General features: G+C 42.1%; 1 protein-coding gene across 3 annotated transcripts in view; it reads left to right on the plus strand.

The window, feature by feature from the left end:
• MFN1 (mitofusin 1) overlaps positions 1-22683 on the plus strand; it is a 206586-nt gene that overhangs the window by 65742 nt on the left and 118161 nt on the right. For 2 of the 3 annotated variants that reach the window (XR_011199355.1, XM_069213073.1), the window contains exons 10-12: positions 8652-8773; positions 11244-11370; positions 15204-15308. Coding sequence is in view for 2 of the 3 variants with exons in the window: in XM_069213073.1 (XP_069069174.1) it covers positions 8652-8773; positions 11244-11370; positions 15204-15308 (354 nt within the window). In the remaining variant the exon portion in view is untranslated. The remainder of the gene's footprint in view (positions 1-8651; positions 8774-11243; positions 11371-15203; positions 15309-22683) is intronic. The other variant, XM_069213075.1, reaches the window with a different exon arrangement.

A 22683-nucleotide genomic window follows, 5' to 3' on the forward strand; every position in this document is an offset into this window, starting at 1 on the left:
TGTGTGTGGTGCCAGACTAGGGGATTACATCCTTTTCAGTTAGGGGGCTATCATACTTCCATAACGTCCGCAACTGGCTAAGTCGGGGCTCAAGCATACCTCAGTCGGAGTTGACCAGGCAGCTATCCCAGGTTTTAAAAGGGAACATAATAAACCATCCATATGGTCACAGAGAATTGTGAACAGTTCTGAAGGGCTTATTCAGAGTGTTCCCACCCACTAGGACACTGTCAACAGTTTGGGAGCTAAATACAGCGCTTCTATAGTTGATGTCAGACCCATTCGAACCAATTCACATATCAAGTAAAATACTTAATAGGGAAATTTTCATTTATCGTGCCCACAACATCGGCAAGGAGAGTTCGGGAGATCCAGGCCTTTAATATCACAGAAACTTTGCTACAGTTCTCAAAGGAGAGACTCATACTAAGAGCCATTCCCAAGTTCATACCTAAAGAAGTTATTGACTTTCATCTCAGCGAGCTGGTATTTCAAAAAACCTTCTTTCAGTATCTGACATATCCGTCTGAAAGAGCTCTGCATTCATTAGATGTCATAAATTGTCTTAAGTTATATCTCGGTAGAACTAAGCAAATAAGTAAACCCAATCAGCCTTTTGTATCCTTCTCTAGACCGCATAAATGCTTCCCAGTAACAAATTGGGCATATCAAGATGGGCAGCTACAAAAAACACTTTCTGTTACATAAAAGCAGGGCAATCTCCTACACACATTATATCTCATTCTCCGAGGACCATGAAGTTGCTCTTTGTGAGATGCCACTAGTAGACACTTGATGAGCTGCAGCGTGCAGGAACAGACACACCTGCACAATTGATTGGAAACAGTTCTAGACAGAGGTGCTGCAGTGGGAAAGGTGGTTCTCCATCATCTGTTCAAATAATATGAACCTTTCTAATTTGACCCACCATATTCTCCTAATGTATATAATGAATTACATTCCTAAGACTGCTTACTATTCTGATTCAAGCAGGTTAATCTATGAAAGATCTAATGCTGGTGAAACAAACACGTTGCTTATCTGTAATTCTGGTTCTCCAGTATTAGCCTCTTTCGTAGATTCACATACTGCACACTGTCCTCTCAGAATAGAGGCTTACCACAAGCATTGCCTGTCTAGTTGTACTCTTGTGCTAAGAAATCTGAGGTGTGGAGACTGTTTGGAGGGGTGAGACTGGTAGCACTTAAACCTCATTGGCTAGAGTTTGGGCTCTCTAAATCTGTTTATTGATTTACAGTATACAGTATACATTATACATTTAAAGGCCGGTGAGACTATTAACATAAAACAAAAAATGAACCAAGACCATAAACTTGCCATCAACCTGGACAGATCCCCCCCCAGTCCCTCTCTCCAGAACCCTCTCCGCTCACCACACCACTCGTAAGCTACTTGTTAAAGCCTTTCAAGTATCTTCTCCATGACCTCCCCCCCCACCCGAAAGTTGCACCGTTAGCCTCGCCCAGATGACATCCAACCAACCTCTAAAGCTGGGGGAGGGGGGGGGGGGGGGAAATAAGGGAGTTAAGCGCAACACCTAAGATATCTCGGGCAGGTAAGCGCCCTCTATTCTTACGCTAAGAAAGCGATGCATGGACCCCTCGAACACTGACTCCCTCACCTCTAGCATGACAGTCACCTTTTCCATGCCTAACAGGTTCCAGAGGTGGTGGAGCCAGACGCCCTCCTCTGTTGCGGCTCCCTTACCTGAAAAGGTGAGAATAGTCTGAGCCATGCAGAGTGACAGAGCCATTGCCTTCCCTCTATGTGAACAAAGAGGGAATGTGAGTGCGTTGGGCAAGGCCGGGATAGTATATGCGGGTAACTGAGGGATGTCTGTGTCTAAAATGTCATTAATGCTATTTAAATGCTATTTAAAATGGATGCCCAAATGTGTTAAAGTTTGGGCAATGCCACAGAAGATGAATTAACATTCCTGGTACACTGAATCGCCTCCATGACTTGCCTGGAGACCAAGGCCGGACTGTGGTTTAGTACTAGTTTTGAATGATCTGGTAGCCATTGTGCACATGCGATGAAATATCTCTCCCTATTCTTGTCGTGAGAGTGCGTTCCAATTCTGCCTCCCATCTCTTTTGCGCTAATATACAATAATTGGGACTGCCTTCTGGAAGAGTTTATATAGATCAGATACTAGGTGTACATCGCCCAATTTGGTGAGCAGCAATTTTATGAATGCCATTAGCTGGTGTGATGCCAAGCATCTTGCAAAACGGTGAGTAACCTAATGGTGGATCTGCAGGTAGCGGATTTGTTTGGTCTCTGGCAGGCCATAACTCTCACGCATTTGCTCAAATGTTTGTACTTCATCACAAAGAGGTCTCCAATCCATTTCCAATTTTCTACCTGCGAGGCTTGGAAATGAGTTCTCTTTGGCCGTTGCAAACTCCAGGTTGCCTATGATTGGGATCATTGGAGAAGGCTTGGAAGTCAAGCCTAGGGGTATCGCTGCAGCATCGCAGGCCTCCATAGTGGCCCTCATTATCAGGGAGCTATAGACACCCCACGGCCTGTATTTCATGCTTGCAAACCTGCATGCCTGCTATAGACAGGTCCATGAATTACCAGTGTTTCTTACTGGCCGTTTAATGCGATTTGACTATATATCTGATTTGGGAGTCTACCCAGTAGTAGTATTTAAGCCAAGGTACCCGCAGCCCTCCTACCTCCTGCGGGGTGGATTGCTGTCACCGTTCCAGATAAAGGTCTCTTAGTTTCTGTAGCGTGTGTTTCGTACCTCTGGGTGGCTGTAGAGGAAGGGCCTGCATCACATATAATATCTTGGGTAATGGGGACATTTTGAGAGCTGCTGTTTGTCCCGAAAAGGGAGAGGCCGCCATACGGCCAGTGCTACAAGACTCTGCAGGCTCTTAGGAGGAGTTCCATAAAATCCTGTCCTTCTGTGTGTGCCAGTCTGGAGCAATGTTTTATACTAGGGTATGTGACATTCCATTGTGAGAAAGATCATGCATCTTGCAGGGCGGCTCGCATCTCCCCAGGCACCTCGATTCCCAATATCTGGAATTTTTGTGTGTTCACCTTCAACCCAGACACCAGGCCATAAGCCTCCAGTTCTTGCAATAGGGTGGGTAGTATGGACTTTGGGTCAGTAAGCATCTGGAGGACATCATCTTCATAGTGCTATTTTGTATTATGTTGTGCCAAAGGTTACCCCAACTGTCTGGGTGTTGCGATGAATAGTCTCCGCAAGGAGCTCCATTTCAAGCTCAAAAATAAATGGAGTGTGGCAGCCCATGCGTGACTCACCGTATCTGGATAGGCCCTGACGTTACCGCTCACCCTGGTCTCCTGGTGTGAGTAGCCACTGATGACCTACTTCTGGAATCTCGTCCCCTTTCCTGTTCTACACAGAACCTCATGAAGGAAGGGCCAAGGGACTCTGTCAAAATCCTTTTCGGCATCTATAAATAGCATGACAATCAGATTCCAGGTGCGTGTATCCTTATCAATGTTATGGAGTATTCATTTGGTGTTATCCGGATATCACCTTTCAGGGCTAAAGCCTGTTTGATCTGGATCAACCAAATCCTGCATGTGGGGGACCCAGCCACCATGCTAGAATGCATGTGAAGACCCTAATTTATATCAAGCAGGGAAATTGGACTGTGAGTGTCGCACTTAGTAGGCTCTTTCTCTGGCATATGAATGACCATGATACCTACCTTGTGCACGGTGGGGGAGTTATCTAGATTGTGCAAATGTGTTAAGCGTGGTCGGGAACAGAGCTAGCTGTGGGAAGAAAAGCTTATAAATTGCTACTGTGAACCCGTCGGGCCAGGTGGCGTCCCCACCCGGAGGTGTGAAATGCTGTCTTTGACCTCCGTCACTGTTATGTCTTTGTCTAGTGTTTCTTAATGTTGTGTATTGAGTGACCGCAACGCAACCTTGTCTAGGTAGGTTTGGATGTCCTTGGTGGGAGTTGGGTTGGAGGTATATAGTTATGCGTAGTAGTGTCAGAAAGCTTCTGCAATCTCCTCTGAGTAAGATATCGCCCCCCTCATGTGTGGGTGCGGGAAGCAATCTGGGCCATATTATCTCACTGTTGTTTAGCCTGGAGCTTGCAGGCTAGTAATTTGCCTTTCTTGTTAAACCCCCTTCCCCCCAAATATCTTTTTGGTGCAAAGCAGGATATGCTTCCCAATATAGTGCCATAAGTTGTTGGCATGCAGACATAAGCTGCCTCCACATTGTCTTTGATCTGTAAGTCTTATCCAGATTCTCGAGATCTTCCACCCATCCTTCCAGTGCCTGCCGCTCAGCTCTTCGGTTGACATTTACTTTGGCCATAATAACTATAAATTCCTCCCTCAAGACTACTTTAATGCCATCCCAGAACCTTCATTGTCTGTCAAGTAATTATTGATCCGCTCTTCCATATGATTATTAATGTCTGCACGGTGTAATAGGTTGTCATTCTGCTGCCAGGGTTTCCAGACCTCAAAGTGTGACAATCACAGGTGCGTGGTCCGACAGGAACATAACCACCTGTTTCCACCTGGAATGCCAGCAACAGTGTTGGGGCTTGCCAAAGTAGTAATCTAGTCTGGCAAACTTTTGGTGCAAGGTGGAATAGAATGTGTAATCTTTGCAATGTGGTTGGTGGGCAGGCCAGATATCTTCCAGCCCCAGATCTCTAAGCCAGGCCTGTCCTGCCCCAACAGGGCTCCCGTCTGGCCCACCTCCTTGACCGAGGGGGCCCAGTGAGGTATCCATCACCATATTGAAGTGCTCTCTAATAAGTATCTCCACATCAAGGGTTGAGACAGTCTGGGATATTGCCTCCCGCAGGAAGCTCTCTGATTGTTGTTCGAGGAATACACGTTACAAAGAGTGAAGATGTGAGCATGCATTTCTAAAATTACTGCCACCATTCTACCCGGGATCTCTGCAATAGTAGATGATATTTTACAGCTGAACTTGGTGGCTAGCAAAATAGCTATCCCTCTCCCCTTCTCGTTGGGCCCAGATGATAAAAGTTGGTCGATAAACCAGCAGCTATACAATCGGTGTCAGTCCTTTTTCAAGAGGCTTGTCTTCTTCAGGAGGCAGATGTCACAATCTGAGTCCTTGAGCATTAGCAGGGCAGCGCAGTGCTTGGTCTGCACATTAAGGCTCTGAACATTAAGGCTTGGGACTCTCAGAATTCCAGGAGATGGGGTTTGCTAGGGCTCTGTGAGGGTGTCACTGCTGTTGCTCTAGGCCCTTACAGGAGTGTGGTGAGGTAATTGAAGCGTGGTCATGAAGCATGGTGGTTTGGGTCAGAAATATCCCCTAATATTCAACAACATAATGAAACATAGTTCTGCTCCTCCCTTCTGGAGTATACAATACCAATCTTAGGCCATATACAGCCCCATGGGTAAGTGAGCCTTCCCACTACGTTGGTGCTCCTCGCCTACAATCCTCTGGCCTTGCCCCCCTTGGTAGCCAAACTGAAGGCTATCCCACCCCTTCCATCTGCTTGTGAGACACCAGCTAAGCTGGATCTGGATGGCAGGCCTCGGGATCCTCCTTGTGAAGTCTCTCTGGTACTGCCTGATGTTCTCGTACTTCCTCCTCTGCAGGACTTGCCGCTGGATTCTTCCCTGTTTGGACCATCTTCCAGGTCTCCTTAGTGGGTGCTCCACCCCTGATGGCGTGTCTGATCCTGAGGCCTCCTCCATCAGCTCTGGGATGTGGAGGATGGACGCCGCCCTTTGCCAGGGATCTAACTGTCCGGGGCTCTCCATTCCAATTCCTTCTCCCTTGCGTCACTATTGGTCCCTAGTGAAGCTACTCATTGGCACAGCTCAGTCACATCATGGCAGATGTCTTTTAAGTCCTTCGGGACCTCCTCCCCAACCGCAAACGGTCCTGGGGAAGTGTGCCAGAAATGCCCTAAAGTACTCTGTGAAAGCTCAGGTCATGGGTGATTCGTCCTTGGAGACGAGGCCCCCGTCTGGACTTCGGTCATGTAGTGCCTCTGAGCTCTTGTCATGGGCCTTGGCCATCATGTTCTTAAGATTGGAGTCCTTCCTGGTTTTATGTGCCGCCATACCGGAGGGAGTTGTAGATCTCCCTTGGGAGGTCTCATCATGGGGAACGGGCTCTCTTGCTGAACCTCTGGTGACGTCAACTCGACATGTGCTCTCTGGTCAGCTTCCGGTCAGACCCATCCGGGCCATCACATCCCCGCCTGCCACCAATCTCCAGGGAGTCCAAGAGGCCAAGGGTCTGGGGATGTTGTTCTCCATAGGTGAACAATACAGAAGGGGGAGCTCCCACTCTAGGCACATTAACTGAGGAGACATGAGGGTATCTGGCCCCTAGTGCTTGGAAAGGCCTGCAAGCTGGGACTTCACGATCCCCACCCAATCAATTCACGTCTATCTGTTCCACCCTCTCACTTAACTGGTGGCCCAAGGTGTGAAGGGCAGTTGTGCCCCCGCCCGTGCAAGCATCACTCCACTCCTGGTCAAAGAAGTTCTACATCTTGTCCAGTCCCTGCTCCATGTGGCCAGTTCTGCCCTCCATGGATCACTGCCATCTTACAGCAAGCCCCAGGGCTACAGCGGTGACCACCAGTCACAGGGAAACACCACACGGTCTCCTGCTGCTAAATTGCCCAATATCCTATGCGAGCACTGGCAGGCCACCGGTCATCAGCTAAATTCAGCAGCCCTGTCTGGCCCTCAAACGACTGCAGACTGCCCAAGGTGCGGTCTCAAGTTGTCAGACCTGGGTATGGTGTTGTTGGCAATCAGGAGATCCCAGGCCTCTCACCACGCCGTCCTCCAGCAGCTCCGACCAAGGGCAGGGCAGGCAGCCTCACCGCGGCCTGCGCCCCTCACAGTCCGGTCCCCCATGTGCCATGGACACACCTCGAGTCGCACATATCCCTGGGGGTTGATATGACCCCGTGGAGGTGGTAAGAAGACTTGATGCCAGAGACCACGCACGCAGCTCCATAAAAAGTGCTCCTACTCCGCTGCTATCTTGACCACGTCCCCAGTTATATCTCTTTAGAATGAGGTGGATGTACTAACAAAGGGGGCACTGTCTTTTACTTTTTCAGCTGTCAGTGCTTTGTACTGCTATGTTAAAGTTACCTGGGGGCTCCAACTTAAACAACGGGGAATGATTCAAGCACTTGAATCTATGAACATATCTACCTTGGAGAACCACAGTTGCAGCTAAATAACTCATATTTTTTAAGTAGTAAATTAAATACAAATATAGAAGAGGGTCTAACAATATGCCAGAGATGGCAAGTGGTCTCGCAATATGCTGGATAGGGCTTCTAAAATTAGTAACGATATGCAAGAATAAAAAGCAAGAGCTGTACCTTTGTAAAGCAGACAGATTTTCAAGCACTTCACACATTGCACTAGAAGTGAGATCCAGAGCTGGATACAGTATGTCAGCTATGGCACCTAGAGGTAGCTGCAAAAATCCAGGAAAGAAAGAAAATAAGCTTCCAGAACTGGATAGGATGCTTCGATTGAGATCTGTCCTGATGTGCACCCTTTGCTGCTTTTTATTATCTTTGTCTCTACACCAGCATTTCTTATGTTATTTCCGTGCCATTTAATATTGTTTACCCACTTTGAGATCATGCAATATGAGATAGTCAAGGACAAGTGAAGCTAGCGCTGCTGTTCCCTTTGACTAGCTGTATTATGTGAAGGTAGCTTAGAGTGCTGCAACACATGCTGTACTTGGTGAGTGCTGGCCGGGTTTGCGGGGGATTGGAGTGTGTCTGTTTAAGTGTGTGCTACTCCTTCTTTTGTACCCTGGTCTGTGTGTTAGGGGAAGCTTTCGCTGCTATTTGCCCATGCCTTAGCTTTTGTCTGTGTTAGCCAAGCTTGGTCACATCTTTGTTTGATTTTTCATATTTCAACGCTGTTGATATTTGTACACCGAAATAGGAGCAGTGGAGTCCTAAATATCATTTTCAGGGTGATGTCAGTTCGACTTGTTCTTTGTGTGGGGATACTTCATCTCCAAGGGATAGTGTAAAACAGACAATGCTAACCGGTATATTGGAGGTAGAAGACAGCCGGTTCTGAATGTTGTGAGATAGAAAAGCAGTGGACATAGCAATAACACATTAAGTAAGTCAGGGTGCTAAACACTAGTGCAGGGTTATCCCTTTAGGAACCAAACTTGACCAATCAGGATGTATACAGGCAATAATATTACATGTCTAGTTCAACAGATATACCATCTGTGTCTAAAATGTAGTGTTTTCCTCCAAGTAACATAATCATTGTAAATGAAAACATCTGATATACATGGCATTTTGCTATTCACAATCTGTATATTTCCTCTGATACATCACTTTATACTATTTGGTTTAATTTGTCGTTTCTGCTGCCCTCGGCACACATTACTGTGGAAAGATAGGTACTGGCTTACTGTTGCAATGCCACATTTAAGTTTTCTGTTTATTTCCCTTTGCTTTCTTATGTTTATGTTTCCTTTTGATTTTGAGGCAAAGGCAGCAGTGAGTGAGTACTGTGTTAAAGCCATTGCTGATTAGAACATTCTTATTCCTGAGATTGTTGATCTGGAATCCCAGTAATGTGTTGTGGCTTGGGCCCTCGCAGGAGTGTATCTCGCAGTCAGCAGTAAAAACAAAGTTTGAGCAGCACACTATCAGAGCTAAACAGATAATAGACGCTGTGAAAAACATTATGGATGCGATTAACGTGGCAGCAGCAGAAAAAAGGTGAGACAAATTGTTCTACACATTTTTTTTTTCCTTTAATAACGATATAGTAAGTGGGACAAGACCTTCTGTAGAATAAGATGTGATGATTTACTGTTGTATTAAAAATGAGTATGGAGGCTGGTGGATTTACTAGTCTGATCGAAAAGTATGAAGTAAATGAAGGATTAATCCCGCTACTATGGCTGTCGTTGTTCATGTGTAAAGCCTTATTACTGTATAGTTCAGGAGGCTAGTAACATTTCCGGCTAATTTATAAGACTGTTTAGATTAGTACAACAGTTGCTTAAAATGTGTCATACACAACTATTCAAAGTCACAAAATTGTGAAGATTGGCTTTTTGTTTTAAGGTGTTGAAATAGCAGATTTATTCTACTTAAGTCTAGAGGTAGCAGTTACGGGGAAATGTAAGAAGCTATACAAAAGAGGAATTTACAACTTAAGAAGAGGGCCTACAACAAGAGAATGGTTGTTAAGGATTAGACAAAGGTGCTGATTTATTAGGTAGATGTGAGGCTTTTGAAAAAGTGAAATGTTATAAGGGGAGAAGATTTTTAGGAAAAATACGAGGGTTGACCAGGCAACTGCTTAATAAATAAGCTCGAGCAAAGGAGAGGAGCTGGGGTAAGGAAAGCGATGATAAGATAGTAACTGGTAATTGAACAAAAGCAACAGAACTTAGTGGGCTATTAAAGTGAGGAATAATAGGAGAAAGCAAATGTTATTAAGAAGGTAAAAATATGTGTGCTTTCATTGATTTTGTTTAATCTTGTGTAGTAGAAATCCACAACAAAGGAATTTATTTGCTAGATAGGTGGATAGATTAGGTATGACATTTTGTTTAATATCTACATGCAGCCTGTTAGAGATGGTGAAGCACTGTACTGCAAGACGATGTTAAGCCTTCCAAAGTAACACATCTTTGAAAAAAAATGTAACAAAAAAAAGCCCTTTGTGTGGAAGTGACCTCTGATATCTTAGTACACTGGACTTTGCCATCAAAAGTCTCTAAATGTAAAAACACTGAAACTACCTTTTCCATAGGCACCAGATTTAATACACCTCTGTGAAAGATCCAATAATTTAAAATATGTTTGTGAAAAAAGTGTTACAGACTATCATTTTGATGTTTATTCTTTTCTTAGATAAAATGTGAAACAGATGTTTCTAGCCCTACTCTTGAGATTTTGTTATATTTTCTGGTGGCTGCATATAAAGAATAAAACTCCATGAGTATTTTAGGTATCATTTATGCTTGTGTTTAAAATATATCCTTAGTGAAGGGTAGTTAATTTTATAGGTTTTATTAATTTCCTATTATTGTGAATACACATGTGCAATTTGATCCTGTTTATATAATGCTTGATTCTAGAGCTCTTTTTATTTAGAGGAAGTGTTTATAATTATTGTAGCGAGTACAATATTGAAAACAAATCACACCAGATAATAAGGAAAACAAAATGGGTATGACCTCATGGGTGAACAGAAGGTGTCAGAGCTAAAGAAGGCTAACCAACCTTAATAACAATTCTCTAGAAAGAACTCTCACCAAAAAAGAAATGTAGATGCTCACTAAAGCCCTCTTACATTTACACTAAGAAGATGCAGATATTACCCCTTTTTAATGTTTAACTTTTATACTCTGAAACTAAAATCCGCTGTCAGCCCTAGTCCTTTCGCAGAGTTCAGAGACCTATTGTTTTAAGCTTGATTCTCTGACCTAGATCAAATGACCCAAAGTGACCAAAAAAAAGGAAAAGGTAAATTTTGCAATTGCAGGACGAAATGACAGTTAGAATCTGAAAATACTAAACAATCATCACTGGTAAAGTGGACAGAGGGTGAATAATTTAGGGTCTCATGTAACAAGAATTTGGTAAAAGTGATTGCATTATGCACCAGATTTTTACCGAATGCATCAGCATTTTGCAAACTAACTTGTTTACTTATAGGTCTTATAAAATAAAATACAGAATCGTAGGTGGTTGCAATTTTATCTACCTCATTAATATTATTGAGTAGGTCGCAAATAAATATATATTTTTTAAATAAATAAGCAGTGGTCCCATGAACCACTGTGTACCCCTATATTTTTTTTCAACATTCACGAAGAGGAAAGGGACCATTGGCACGTGCTTCCCGTTTGTAAATGGCTTATTACCTCCTTTCTAGTATTGGTAAAATCTTAATATTTTGGAACCGTATTTCGGTATCAAAACATTAATAAATACCATAATTAATCACCATTGGAAGGGATCTCCTAAACACTTACTTTCCAAATAGTGAATCAGTATGGTTTCCTCCTATTTAACAATTTTGAAAGTGTTTGTCACGGTAGGGAAAACAAAACCGAGAGTGACCAGGGACTGAAATATTTGGCTTGGTAAATTGTTTGTCCATGTGTTTTTTTTATTTTTTTACATGCTACCTAAACCATAAACCTGTTTGTGGCACTCTGCCCACCCCCAGGGTTTTATCAATGGAAGAGAGAGAGGATCACAGGGACAGATTAGACTTTGTTCAGAAGCAACTGTCCCTGTTGACCGAAGATATGAAGAAACGAATCCATATGATTACAGAGGAGGTGAAGTCTAAGGTAAATTACAAGCGTCATCAATTTATTCTTGGACTTAAAATTATATACTTATAGAATTTGTATTCACCTGTGCTTTCATTCAATAGTAATTTATTTTTCCGATGACCATTCTAAATTGCAGTATTTTTTTATTTCATTTTTATATCTTCTTTGCATCACGTTTGTCACATGTCTGGGCATTTGCTCAACAAGTTTAGCACAGACCTGTGTCAAAGGATACCTTCATCTCTAAGCTGCGATCATGTACCATTTTCATAGGAAAATCACCCTTAAGAAAAATACGCAGCAGTAAAGAGTCCTCCACTCTGTGAGCTGAAGCCCTACTAACATATTTGTATAATTGTTCAATCACTGTTACAGTAGTATTCTCCTTACCTATATTACCAAATGGATCTTGAACTTGTTATGTTAAGTGTGCTTTTTTTCTTTTTTTTTTAAAGTCATGCACTATGCCTTTCCCATCTATTTTCTTCTACATCCCCCTCTCCCTTCGAACTGTTTCTCATAGTATGTCCAGTAGTGTTTTTGAAATGTCCATGAACGGGAATGTTGGGTAAATGAACACGGGCAGTGCAGAGTATCTTAGTTACAATTAAAAGTTCCCTTCTAATTATATTTTAAATCTTGTGTAGGAGATTTATAACTGTTTAATCTGGTACTTCTAGATTATCACCATTATTTCAATTTTGCATTGTGTGTGTGTTCCTTGCCCCGGTTGTCTCACCAGACCATTGTAAAAGCCAAACTCCTTTGGATATTGCAAAGAAGGGCTAACAGACACTAACGATTGTTGTTGTAGTCTCTTGTGTGGGACTTTCTCATGTCATTGCTTGTGCAAGAGAAGCCCATTAAAACACCAAGGAAAGCAACCTACCTCAGATGCGGTTCATATTTAAATACCAGACAAGTCTACAATCATCGTACAGTCACAAAGTCCCATGTGCCTTGTAACACTAGCCCACAGGCATGAAGTGCTTTCAACATGGTCTCTTACAACTTTTGTAAAGGTTAAAACTATCATGTGAAGAGGGTTTTAAAGATGAGTTCATCTGGATGTTTGGGGGTTAATCCAGGTTTTGGTTAATTGTTTCTTTTCACATCTTTTTCACATTACAGTTTAATTACCCTTTTTTGAAAATATAATAGATGTTTCCATGCTTTGCTTCATTTTATTCAAGCTGTTATTGTCCAGGTGCTCCCGTTATCAATACTTCACTAGTTGGGTTTAACAATGACTGCTAGACGCAGCTGAGGTCACTGAACTGACCATAATGTGGCCTGCATTTGTTTTTTAGTGCTATGCAGAGTGGTGACATCCTAGATGGAAGCCAAAGGCAGGAGCTTCAATGAAACAATAGATTTAAGAGTTTGCTTTTGCTGCAGGTACTACAGCTAAGGACAATACAGGTAGCCCATTGCAAAATGGCCAACGTGATGACCGAACTTGCTGTTAAAAATACAAATATATATATAGATAAGTGGGTAATAGTATCAGAGTTTGTTGAGATCATTCCCTAATGTGCTTTCACCCTTTGTCGGCCTTACTCAACACTGACAAGTTTATCAGTATGACATCTTTTCAAGAATATTGTTAAATGGTTGTTTCCCATTGGAAACTTTTAATTCAGTACATCACGATTGCAGCATTCAAATCCTTTATAGGTACCATTTTGTGGAAAACCAAGATGCAGGGTGTAGGAAGTTGGTTTACTGATTGAGGGTGTGTGGAAATAAAATCCTAGTCCAGCAGCAGCCACAACGTCTGGTAGGGTGAAATCACATGTAAACTCCAAATTAACCTGTGTTGAACTATCTGGTAGTTTGGCACTGGCTGCACCACTGGATTGAAGCTAGCCTGGCTGATGAGGTGTGATACCCCAAACTGGTCCCAGGATGCTTGTTTCTGGTACAGGGAGGGCCTGGCTTGCCAGTTCGGGCTGGAGTGTCCACATGGGGAGCAGGGTCAAGACTGATTTAGAAAATGCTTGGATCCTAACTGGGGTGACGGGCAAGCAAAATAACGATGGATTAAACCCAGATCTGTGTCTGGGGTGAGGGTTTGAAAAGTTCGAACACTCTGTCCATCATTTTAATTTGTGATGTTGCTGTGTTTGCGCTCAGAGGCTGTGGTATCTCCAGACGTGGGTCCTTTGCTTGGTGCGCCACTGGATTCAAGCTAACCTGGCTGATGAGGGGTGATACCCCAAAGCTGGTCCCAGGATGCTTGGTTCCGGTCCAAGGAGGCCCTGGCTTGGCAGTTCGGAGTGGACTGTCTCCTTGGCGAGCAGGGTCAAGACTGATTTGCGTATGGCTGGGTCCAAACTGGGTTGGCGTGGCAATCAAAATAACAATGGATTAAACCCAGATCTGTGACTGGGAGTGAATGTTTGAGAAGTTTCAACACTTGGTCCATTATTTTATTTTGTGATGTAGCTTGGCACAAGGGGTCAGGCTTACCTTAGAGGCAATGTGTACAGCATTTATGCAGCACTTTAAACTGTAATAAAGTGAAAACACAGCACAATAGAAATCCCATGCCAATTTAGAAAAAAATAGTAAAATTTTATAAATTATTTGAGACCAAAATGACAAACATTCAGTAGTAATGCAGTTTCAAAGTTTTAAGTGAAAATAGTATCTAGAAGCACATTGTGTCAACTGTGGTGATCTGGTCATGCAGGAGTGGGACAAAGTCACACATTCAGGCCACCGGTTATGGAGAGTGGGCCTACTACAGGGACCAAGGTAAGCCCTCTGAACAAAGTACCTTAAATCCTGGTTTCAAGAGCATTGCAGCACCCCGCGACAGGGACGCGTTGCACAGCAGTGGTTCTGGGTCATTGTCGAGAATGCCATAGATGAGAGGCTTGCAATGCAAAGACCTACGATGAGTGTGTGACAAGGGTGCATCACTTACGGCGGTTATGAGGAGGCTATGGGCTGCAATGCAAGGTCTGACATCAGGGATGTATTGTGCTGCGGTGGTTCAGATGCCACTACAAAGAGATGCGTTGCACTGTGTCAGTTCCGCTTACAGGACCACATCTGGGCTGGCAGAGCAACTTCAGGCACTGCAAGGAGACAAGGCCAAGAGTGCCATCACTTGTTGTGGGTAAGACTCAGAGGAGACAGAGACCAGGTTCTAGTTTCAAGGTGTTTGGAGCATTTTTTGGCCCAAAGGCTTTGATCAGAAGGCCAGCCAACTAGCCCTTGTTGTCACTCTGGCGGTCTTGGGTTCAAGTAGCAGGTCCAGTCCTTTCCCTCAGTCAGCAGAGTAGTAGTCATTCCGAGTCTTCCACAGGTCCAGAGCTGTACTGAAGAGTTGGATCTGAGGGTCCGAAATGTTTACCTGGTGCCCACTTTGAGGTAGGAGAAGATTCTGGAGGTTTCCAACCTCTCAGAGGTGCTTGGCATTTCCTGCCTTCCTGCCCGGGCCCCAGCTTGTATTGGATTGCAAAAGACTGGTGGCAAACCCTTTGTGAGAGTGCTCAGGCAGAGCATTTATGATGCACAGGTATGAATGGTAACAGCTCATCCCCCTCATCAAATCTGAGATTGCTGAGCCTGCCAACACCTATTCCCTTTGTCTCACTGTCTCAGAGTCCTAAAGCCAGCAAAAATAAAGTCACCAAAAACAGGAGTATGGATGGCAAAACATTGGGTGAAAACCACACCAAGGATGTCAGGTCCAATACAAGGGGGATATGGGTGTGTAGTAAAATGTGTATTAAAAAACCTTGTCTTAATCTAACAAAAAGTGCTTAACTGGCACACAATTCCCAAAATATTGGAATTTTAAACATGCTTCACTTTTTTTATTTTTTTTATTACAGGTGTCAAATGCCATGAAGGATGAAATCTGTCGACTTTCTCCTCTGGTTGAAGACTTTTCGTCATATTTTCACCCTTCAACAGAAGCATTGAAATTTTATAAAAATGTAAGTTGGCTAATATTTGTGATTAGAAATAGAGATTCCTGTGTCATCTGAAAACATCTCATGAACTTTTCCATATGATCTAGATGCTTCAACTGGCATAAATAACTTAAATTGTATGCTTATTATCCACTACGTTAAACATAATTTATTAAAAGTAGTCACTGCATTTTGGGGTTTTTCTGGTCAGCTTTGGCCAAGGCCAATGTTGCAGTGATGATTTTCCTGCATCTATAAATGAAGGTGAATTTCTGCTTCTTTTCGTTGCTTTTACTAGTATTTTATTTTACTTTAATTCACTTCTGCTCTTTGTTGTATTGGGTGAGCCTCATGCTTTCTTCACCACGTATTTCAGTTTTCAGGGGTAACCCCTCCCCATTAACAACAACTCACTTTTTGTGACACCTCATCCAACTTTTTCAGATGATCATTCCCCAAAGTTGCTGTATTCTATTGTGCATCTTTTTTACAAAGACAAAAGATGGTTGCTCTCTGCTTTCTGGTGAGCGAGATTTCATACAGAAGGGCATTATTTTACTTCACTTCTTTTCTCGAAATTACACAACTTTTGCGGAAGAGGCCAGCATACTAATAGTTGTGATTTAGATTATTCTATTTTAAGGAATCTTGTTGGACTAATCAGGCAATGCCACCCACTCCTCATCTTGGTTGCACATCATTCATAGATTTGTACCTTGTTTTACAGTCTTCAGTACGTGTTTATTCTTCATTCATTAGGAGGACTTACTTTGCTGTTTTTGACAATAGACCTCTATATTTTTTATAATTAAGATTGATTTGAATTGAAAGCAGTCTGCATCCTTGCATACATACACCGCGCATGTGCATTAATTTCTGCATCAGTCATTTTGTTTTAGACGGTGCAAATTGCTCTCTCTCCGACTTAAAGTAAGTGTTATGGTTTGTGATCAGTGGAGAGGAATTCCTCCTTTTTGCCACAGACATGCCATTATCTTTTCACTTTATCACACATGCTCAAATCCGGGTAATGTACTGCCACCCTCAGATGATATGAATTGGGTTGAAACAAGGACTTTTCCAAGTAGAACAATGTTGGCTAATAAACAGCTACCATTTATAATTTTCTAAACCCATTGTGTTTCTCACTCTACCTAAAATCATTTTCCATTGTTGATGTTCATACCAAAACATTAACTCAATTGTAAGTAGAACATGTGTTACTCGCTGAACGCTTGAGCACTGCGTCACTTGATCTCACTTTTTATACTACGTTTATCTACATTTCACTGTACCTGTGGGCACCACTACAATCAAGTACACTACTTGCTTTTCCTTTAGCCACAATTGTTTGCTCCATATACGTTCTTTTTAGTTTCTTGGACGGTTCGTAATAATTTATCAGAGGTTGTCTAAATGAGACAGCATATGGGCCACAATGTTTTGAAGATTGTTTCCAGGTTCTAATTTGGTATTCAGGGTAGCTGTAATTTCTAGTATTTGTAAACTTTATAGCCCAATAATTCAGAGAAAGTTTCTTCCATACTACTACTGTTGCCAAAAGACTAGGATTTGTTTTTTTTTTAACCATCACAAGCAAACGTTTGCCTTTTAATATGAAAGTTGCTGCCACATCTCAAGCAGTTGGTTGACAGACAAATACAGATAGTCTGCTTAGTGCCGAACACTGAAACAAAACTGGATGTGGCAAATCCAACTCTGCACATCTCCATAATATAGGTGATCTAGATTCAGTTGTCTAGAGGGCATCAGTCTTAGACAATTGTTTGTCACAATTTTTCCCTGTATTTCATTGGACCTTTTTCTATTGATAGGTCTTTAATTATGTACCTGCTAGACTTTCTTGATGCTCCCACATGTATTTCATGTTTCTGCTGAAACCTGACGTTCCCGGTCATCTTGATCATTATTCCATTCCTCTGCGACTTTCAGTACTTATATAGTCCTACCTGGAGTGTAGGTAAGCCAGTTTTGAGCTCCCCATTATTCCACTTGCAAAACACTGAATGAAATTTGTCTGAGCCCACTGCCTTATTTTGAAAAAATGTGTTACTGTTATGTCTAGTTGTAGCATGTCTCTCTGCACTGAAGGTAGTGTTTGTGTGCTTTCGATTGTTTGTACTATTTGTCCTGTGTTTGGATGCAGTTGATCCCTGATAACCAGTTGGTCCTTTCTTATCTGGTGGTCAGTAGTTTCCTAGTCTTTTCTCCCTTTTGTACTTTTTTGTTTTTTTAATTTTGTGTATTTGTAATTTATATTATAAGGTGGCTGCCCTCTGTCCAGGTGCCTATTCTTCATGTCGCACATCTTCTTTTCTTATCTGTCTTTATTTTATTTTTTACGGGTGATCTTTTTTGTATCATTCATGTATTCCCTTCCTCCTCCTCTAGTATTGTGTTGTGTGTGTCCAGCAATTTAACAAAGGTAGTGTTACTTCATTTTCTGCAAAGTAGCAGTTTAAGATCCTCAATGTGTTATGTCTTTCATAGGCTTGTTTGTAACAACCAGAGCCGTCTGTCCTCTTCCTTACCTATTTATACTTATTTTTAATGTTTAATAGTGAGTGATTAGATAGTCCTCTAGTTAGGTATTAGGCATCTCAGGCTTTTATAAGGTGGTCAGTGGCATGAACATCATATGCATTTGACGTGTGTGTAGCAAGTCTGGCCCCTTTGCCTGGGTTCAGGTACTGCCATGCTTTGGCCCTAGATATAATGTGCAATGTGTTTTGTCAATTGGACCATGCGTATCTTTTCTGGCTTCTTCAGGTTTGAGATCTGTACTTACCCGGCACCTGTGATTGTGGAAGTGCTCTTGGCATAGCACTTACCCCAGATTTACTACTGGATTCTTTATCCAGTCTAGAGTGCCGACCTCCACCTTTGAAGGCATTTTTTATTTTATCCTGTAGTCTGCCTACATGCTTTATTTGTTTTATTCTGTAGGCTGTTTCTAATAATCCTTTCAGTAGCACCGGTTTGTTTGTTTCATTCTGTAGCATGCCTCTAATAATTGAGTATCTACTTACTTTGTCTTTTGTGACTGGAGGAGCACCAACCTCTCCCGACCCAGTGCTGCCACTGTATTGTGGAATGTCTATCCATTTTATTTTTTGTCAGCTTTGACTGTGGTTTCCTATTACAGACATCTCATGCTGGAAGATAATACCACCAGCACCCCTTATATTGTTGCAGGAGTCCCAATAATATTTGCTTTTTAATTTTATTATTCAACAATCTTCTATCCCAGGCACGCACCTGTTTGTCTTGGCTTTCACCTTGTTTCTTGTTTTTTTGTGTCTCACATGAATATTATTTCTATTTTCCATTTCTGTCCTTTAATATTTTCCTATTCTACATCTTTGCTTGTTTCTTTGTTTAGCCACACATATTTTTACGGTTCTGTGTGACATCTTTCTCCCAACTGGATCCCTGTGATTATCTTATGCATTTCAGGCTAATTGATGTACTGGTTATTTTTCTCCATGTGCCCTCTCCCTTGACCTTTCACTGTACCCATCATGCAACAAAATACCTGCCTAACGCGTTTAACCGTGGCCTTTGGCTCTTTTGTCATTTCTGAGGACTTCTTTTCTTGGTTTCTCCTCATATTCCATAGAATCATCCTTTTCTCTCCACCACCTTCTCCCTGCCATCTAGTCAATCTTTGTAGCATTGATACCTGGTCTATCTTTGTCCATAGCTGGACCTTCAGTTGCATACTGTTTGTGTGGTCACCTGCACAGTTCTACCCAGTTTCACCGTCTTCCCTTGTTTCAGTCCAGTCTGTGGTCTTGAAGAGACCTCAATCATTACATTTTCAGTCTTTAATGTAGCTGTGAACCACATTGCTTATATCATCACCAACTTTCCCAAAGATTACTTCATTGATTAATATTGTTTTCTCTGCTTTTCCTCTTATCTTGAGAATTATGAAACTATTGCCACTTTTGTACCATTGTGTTATACAGTCTGCCTTCTCTTGACATGCAGAAGGCCTTTGTTGTGTGAATGGGCCTTTTTCTCTGCTTCAGATATCCCATCTTCTGCTTCCTTTATTTTGTTTGTTTTAAGAGCCTGTCCGGTGTTCATTTGTTGTTTCCCTTTTCAGGTACATTCCATCTGTGTATGTTGCTATATCTCTCTGCTGTCATGTCAAAGAACTCCTTGTTTTAATGGAGTGCTGTTGTGTGATATTACTCTTCTTTGAAACCTTTAGCTCCAGCTCTCTCCCTTTGTGCCATTTAGAAGGACTGTTTTAGGTTTTCATCCAAGTTGCGGATCTTGTTTTCGCCAGCTGGGTTGTACCCAACTTTTCCTGCCAACTCTGTTCCCTCTTGGTTCTGGCTTTTCTTCTGTTTCTTGAAAAAGTAGTGTATTTGCCACTTCCTACTTTTGTCAGAAAGACTTGGTGTTTTTTTTTTTCTATTCACGTCTCAAATGTTTCAGACAGCCTTGTCAGGCGTTTTCTGTTTCCAGGTGATCCCGTTGCCTCTTCTTTGCCTCCTCTTTGCATGGTCAGGAACTGGTGGGTTGTGCATGTTACTCTTATTTCTTGTGCTTCTTCACGCAGTTATTCCCTATTACAGAATCATCTTACTTCTCACCTGTCCTATTCTCTTTTTAGTAGGTGCATTAAACTGGTTGCTCCATAGTCATTCTTTGTTTGCCCTTTATTCTTCATATTCTTGTAATGTGTTCAGAGGGTGACACATCACAAAACATGCCTTTACCCTCAGTTCTCTATTAACATAGTTGAGGTTTGTCTAATGCTCTCCTTATTAGGGTTTTCTTGTGTGTGGCCCATTTTGGATTCTCTAACTTCCATTATCCATTGGTTTCTTGATTTTTCTATGTTTGGACTGCTCCTCCCTCCTGGCTCTGCTTGTCGTCTTCTTTTTTTCTTCTTTTTTAACCTCCTGCTTATGTCTGAAAGACTTGATGTGTTTCTGTCCTCCTCATCTACCCTGCTTTGAGACCTCCTCTCTTGTTTAAGTATTCTCTTCTAAAGACTTCACTCCACTTATTAAAAGTTCCCTTTGCTTCTCTAGTGGCATGTGGTGGGGCAGAGGGGGCAAGGATGGTCAATGCCTCCCAACCATCTGTCATTTGTATGATGTTGTAGCTTTCTGGCGCTCCACTGTTCTATTTTACTTCCCCCTATCTCTTCCTCTTTTGCCCTGCTTCTATGCAGGACTGCCTCCAGCCATCTGCTACTGCACTAGGTCTTAAATCACAAGGGTGCGGGACTAGAAAGTAACTCTAACACTTGTCACTGGGAGCAGAACTGCCATTTCATATGCCTGGGAGAGTGATAGGGGTAGTGTCTCAGACCATCCTTTCTGGTATCTGACCCTTTTTAATATTACTTCTGGCTGCTACATACAATGGTGTCACCACTGGTTCACTTATCCTTCACTTTTTGGAAGCACTGCAACTCCATGTTGTATGCATAAAAGGATCGTAAAAAAGAAGTGGTGACTGGTTATTGCATTTAGTGGCTTTCCTGTCCCTTGAATCTAGCCTCCATTTCCAGAGTCCATGCTTGATTTTCATATTTTTTTGGTCCAGCTTGACTTTTTCTTTTCTTTTTTTCTATAGCATTATCTTTGTTTTTAAAAATCTCTCTGAATCAGTGTTGTGGCTTTGAAAGAAAATGAGCTATGTAGATCTTTCCGTTCTGCTGCTTCGGTTCTTCATTGATACCCACAAACAATAGAATGTTCTCAACATCCCTTCTGTACGTAGGGATGTTGGAACACATTTACAACCTATGAATCAAATCTAAATGATGTAAATCTGCCATCTTTAAACACAACCTAATTATTGCTGCCCATTCTAAGCTGAATTTTGCCAATTTCTAAATATTACTTTAATACCCAAAACAAAAAAAACATTAATCTGCTCTGCAGCATGTACCCCGAGAAGAAAGAAGAAACCATGCAAGACATGAATGAAAATGTAGACAAATAGGCAGCATCATTAAGAAGCACAAAATTGGCATTGCTCTTTTAAGAAGCCAGCAGCTTCCATATCCCATCATGCCATGTACTGCTATTGTTCCACAACTACAGTTCTGTTTCCCACCTGTATGGGAAGGATCTCATAACACTGATAAGGTTTAGTCACCATTTTCTGATATCGAATAGATGTCTTAGGCAACATGCTTTCTGTTATTCATGAATATATGGTTAGGTTTGATATTGATACAGAAGAAGATGCAAACTGAATCAAGCGATCCCTAGATGTCAAGGCATTGTCAGTCCATTTGTTATTTGGCTGTTCTCAGTTGCACCACTTAATGCCAGCCACTTCTTGTTGACTCACCGAACTTTGATTTCAATGTCAAAAATATGACCTAAAAGAACTGTTATACTCTCCAGGATGATGGTGGACATCTTCAAACCAAGATGGCTCAAGGTGAAAGATACTACTCTTTCTGTTGACCATATTGACTAAACATTCCTATAGGCTTAGTACTTTCTAAGTGTGGCGTTGTAGTCCTTAATGGCTAAAGCTGGTGCTGTAGGTAAGGCACCTTTAGGTGCCTGTTGTTGGGCTGATTCTGGAAATGTTTACCAGACTACTGGATAAAATACCTTTTCTGTAAATGCTCTTATACTGTAATGCTATAAAGACATTTGAGGCAAGTAAGACATTATGTTGCCGTGTTTTTCAGAGATCTTACGAGATTGCCTTCAGTTTGTCTTTTCAGCAGTTTAGCAGCAGCATAGAAATTTGGTCACCTGGCATCACACTTTAAAACGAGCATTTGCAATGCAATAGGTCTTGCATTTTCTTGAGTTAAAGCTGTTGGCATTGTAAATTCATGACTGTCCTTTTCTTGCCACATAAATTGGTCAACCCTGCCTCATAATATTTCTGTCATATAATTCCAGTGGCCCAGCATTTAACTAAAGAACTTTCATTTACCTTCTTCCTCTATCTTAAAACATATACAATTATCATACAAACCTTTATCAGAAATAAACTTTTTAGAGTGTAATGCTCAAAACACCATAACAAAAATATCATTTGGGACAGATTGGAAGGTGAAAGGAAAGAGGGAATCGAGTGAAGATGGAGAGGACAAGTGGCGTAGTAACGGTGTCATGGGCCCTGGCATGCACTGTACCACAGAAAGGGCCACATCATTGTCTGCAGCCCCTTCTGTAACACTAAAGTGCCCATGGGAACAGAAGGCAGGCACGTATGCCCTATAGCACTTCCTCTATTACAGCTCCAGAGACTGATTAAAAAAAAACAGAATTTGAGGATCTTCTCCTCGTGAGGCAGGTAATGTGGTGCCTGATCTGAAAGCAAGAACCTGAGAGCGATGATCCTCCAAAGCTAAGACACTCATGATTAGGCTGACGAG

This window comes from Pleurodeles waltl, chromosome 11 (assembly GCF_031143425.1).
Source record: "Pleurodeles waltl isolate 20211129_DDA chromosome 11, aPleWal1.hap1.20221129, whole genome shotgun sequence".
NCBI classification, from domain to species: domain Eukaryota; kingdom Metazoa; phylum Chordata; class Amphibia; order Caudata; family Salamandridae; genus Pleurodeles; species Pleurodeles waltl.